Source organism: Malurus melanocephalus, unplaced genomic scaffold (genome assembly GCF_030028575.1).
Source record: "Malurus melanocephalus ecotype Western Australia unplaced genomic scaffold, MMel_1.1 scaffold_995, whole genome shotgun sequence".
In the NCBI taxonomy this organism is placed as follows: domain Eukaryota; kingdom Metazoa; phylum Chordata; class Aves; order Passeriformes; family Maluridae; genus Malurus; species Malurus melanocephalus.
The window spans coordinates 100,754-102,938 of record NW_026624227.1 but is presented as its reverse complement, the minus strand read 5'-3'; the positions used below and the strand labels follow the sequence as shown (position 1 = coordinate 102,938).

General features: G+C 41.2%; 1 protein-coding gene across 1 annotated transcript in view; it reads left to right on the top strand.

Annotated features, from left to right (window-relative positions):
- Window positions 1-2,185, top strand: part of LOC130585891 (synapsin-3-like) — a 29,328-nt gene that overhangs the window by 6,191 nt on the left and 20,952 nt on the right. Inside the window, exon 2 of the mRNA XM_057386559.1 lies at window positions 2,043-2,100. Within this exon, the coding sequence (XP_057242542.1) occupies window positions 2,043-2,100 (58 nt within the window). The remainder of the gene's footprint in view (window positions 1-2,042; window positions 2,101-2,185) is intronic.

The following is a 2,185-nucleotide window of genomic DNA, read 5'->3' as shown; positions in this document are numbered from 1 at the left end:
TTTCTTCTGCTTGAACATCCCCAGTGCTGGTCCAAGTTAGGCCAGCACTTCTGCTCCTCAAATTCCAGGAGAACTGAAGCAGGCTGAAAAAAAAATAGCAAAATCCTGCACAAAAATGATACCCCTTGCAAACAGCTCCAGGCCATATTATTTGGATTTAATGACTCGGAAATGTTCCAGCAATCACGTCACTGGGGGATTTGGGATCGTGCTGATTGCTCCATCTGARAAAGGGCTTCCCAATTTCCAAAAGAACCCTACAACATTTGCTGTGTCAGTTCCACTGAGGTCTTGTAGGAACATCTGAAAATCTGTGAATTCAGCTCAGGCAGACGATGGGATGTGAATTTATCCTTTATTATTCCCTGCTYCTGTTAAAGGCACACTCCACATTTACAGAGAATTGTTCATTGCTTCCCCCAATTATTGTTGTCATTGAGGCAGACTGGGCTGGTTTACAGAATATCTCTGCAAATTAAACTTCTATTCTTTCCAGATTATTTCATAGCAAGAGGCTGTGGGTTTCTCGTGCCCCTGGAACCATGTCAACACAACAGGAGTTTGTCTGATGCCTTTGCACAAGAAAATATCTCCTTTCCCAGAACCAGAGGGGCTCGAGGCAATTTTCCTCCCTTCCAGCCAGGGCAGACCTTTTTAGTTTATTCTGCTGCTTCCTTTTTAGTTTATTCTGCTGCTTCCTTTTTAGTTTATTCTGCTGCTTCCTTTTTAGTTTATTCTGCTCCTTCCTCCCTCCCAGGCCACGGGGCCACATTGGAATGGATTTCCTGGTGCTGTAAATCCCACCCAGGAATTGCTCCTGAGCGTTCCCGCACTTTTCCTCAGCCAAAACATATTTACATTCCAATTCCCTGAGATCACAGAACTGCACCCCCATCTGCTCCCTCCCCATCCCATTACAGCTCTGTGCTCTGTCCAGCTCAACATCTCACATGCTGTCCTCATTTCTTCTGTCCATGTGCCATTTTTAATTTTTAATTTTTAATTTTTAATTTTTTTAAAGTTTTTATTTTTTTTTCTGTTATAATGAAAAATTGTGACTTCATTTTGAGCCAGAAAGACAAAATTACTTATTTTTTTTATTTACACTTCACATTATTGGGGGAAGGGAGCATTCAGCTAAAAACTGGTGTGTGCTTTAGCCATGGGGAGAATTGCCTTCCTACTCTCTTTCCTTCTTTTATTGGAACAAATAGACATATACTATAAAATTATGAGCCAGCTTTCTTTTTTATTTTTTTCCCCTTATACTATAAAATAGGGAGAAATGCTGGCTTCCACTCATTTTCCTTTACTTCTTTACTCTGTCCTGCCTTTGCCAGTTGGAACCCAGAGTGACTTTTTCTCTGGAAACAGCTCTTGCACGGGTAAACCCTTTTCCATTATTTCCAAACAGAAGAGCCCTTTGGAGCCTCCGTGGCATTCTGAGAGTTTATAGGGGAGGATGRCTGACAAAACAAATTTGTGTTTTGTTCTGTCAGGTTTGTTTGGTCAGAGGAAGAACTGGGGGGAAATATTCACAGGGAAATTTCTATTGGCAGTTTCCTCACTGCCTRATCAATAAAAGGGCATTATACACAAATATGAATTTAAAAAGAAACAGAAGTGAAAAGCAGTTCTGTAGTGACAGAGCATGAGAACAACCTTCACAAGGACTTGACAAGGCTCCTTGGCCAAAATCAGAATTTCCTGATGCTGTGCCATGTGCTGCTCTCCCCTCACAGAATAAAGATTGAGTGTTAAATGAGATATAGCAAAGAATCATCCATTAGAGTTGTTCCCTGGAAAGGATTAGGAGAATATTCGGGTTTTGGTTTGAAAATTAAATGAAAAAGTCACAAGCCTTGAAGGAACTTTCCAATGTGGTTTTCATCCGGCTTGGCAGGTTTCTTCTGGAGAACAGAAAGCTAAAGGAATATAGGAATTAGAAAAATATAAAAATTCTGGAGCAAAAAGGGAAATGCAGAACCAGAACTGACAAAAATCTTATTTAACCATGTTTGTCTCTCTTGCTTCTTCTGCAGGGCCAAATATTTCCAGGGGAAGAAGGTGAACGGAGAATTTGATATCCGGGTGGAACAGGTCAGTGAGAAGGGAATTTCTCTCTACGAAAGGTTAGGGCTGAGGAGAAGGGATCGATCTCAGGAGCAGCAGTGAGGATCATACC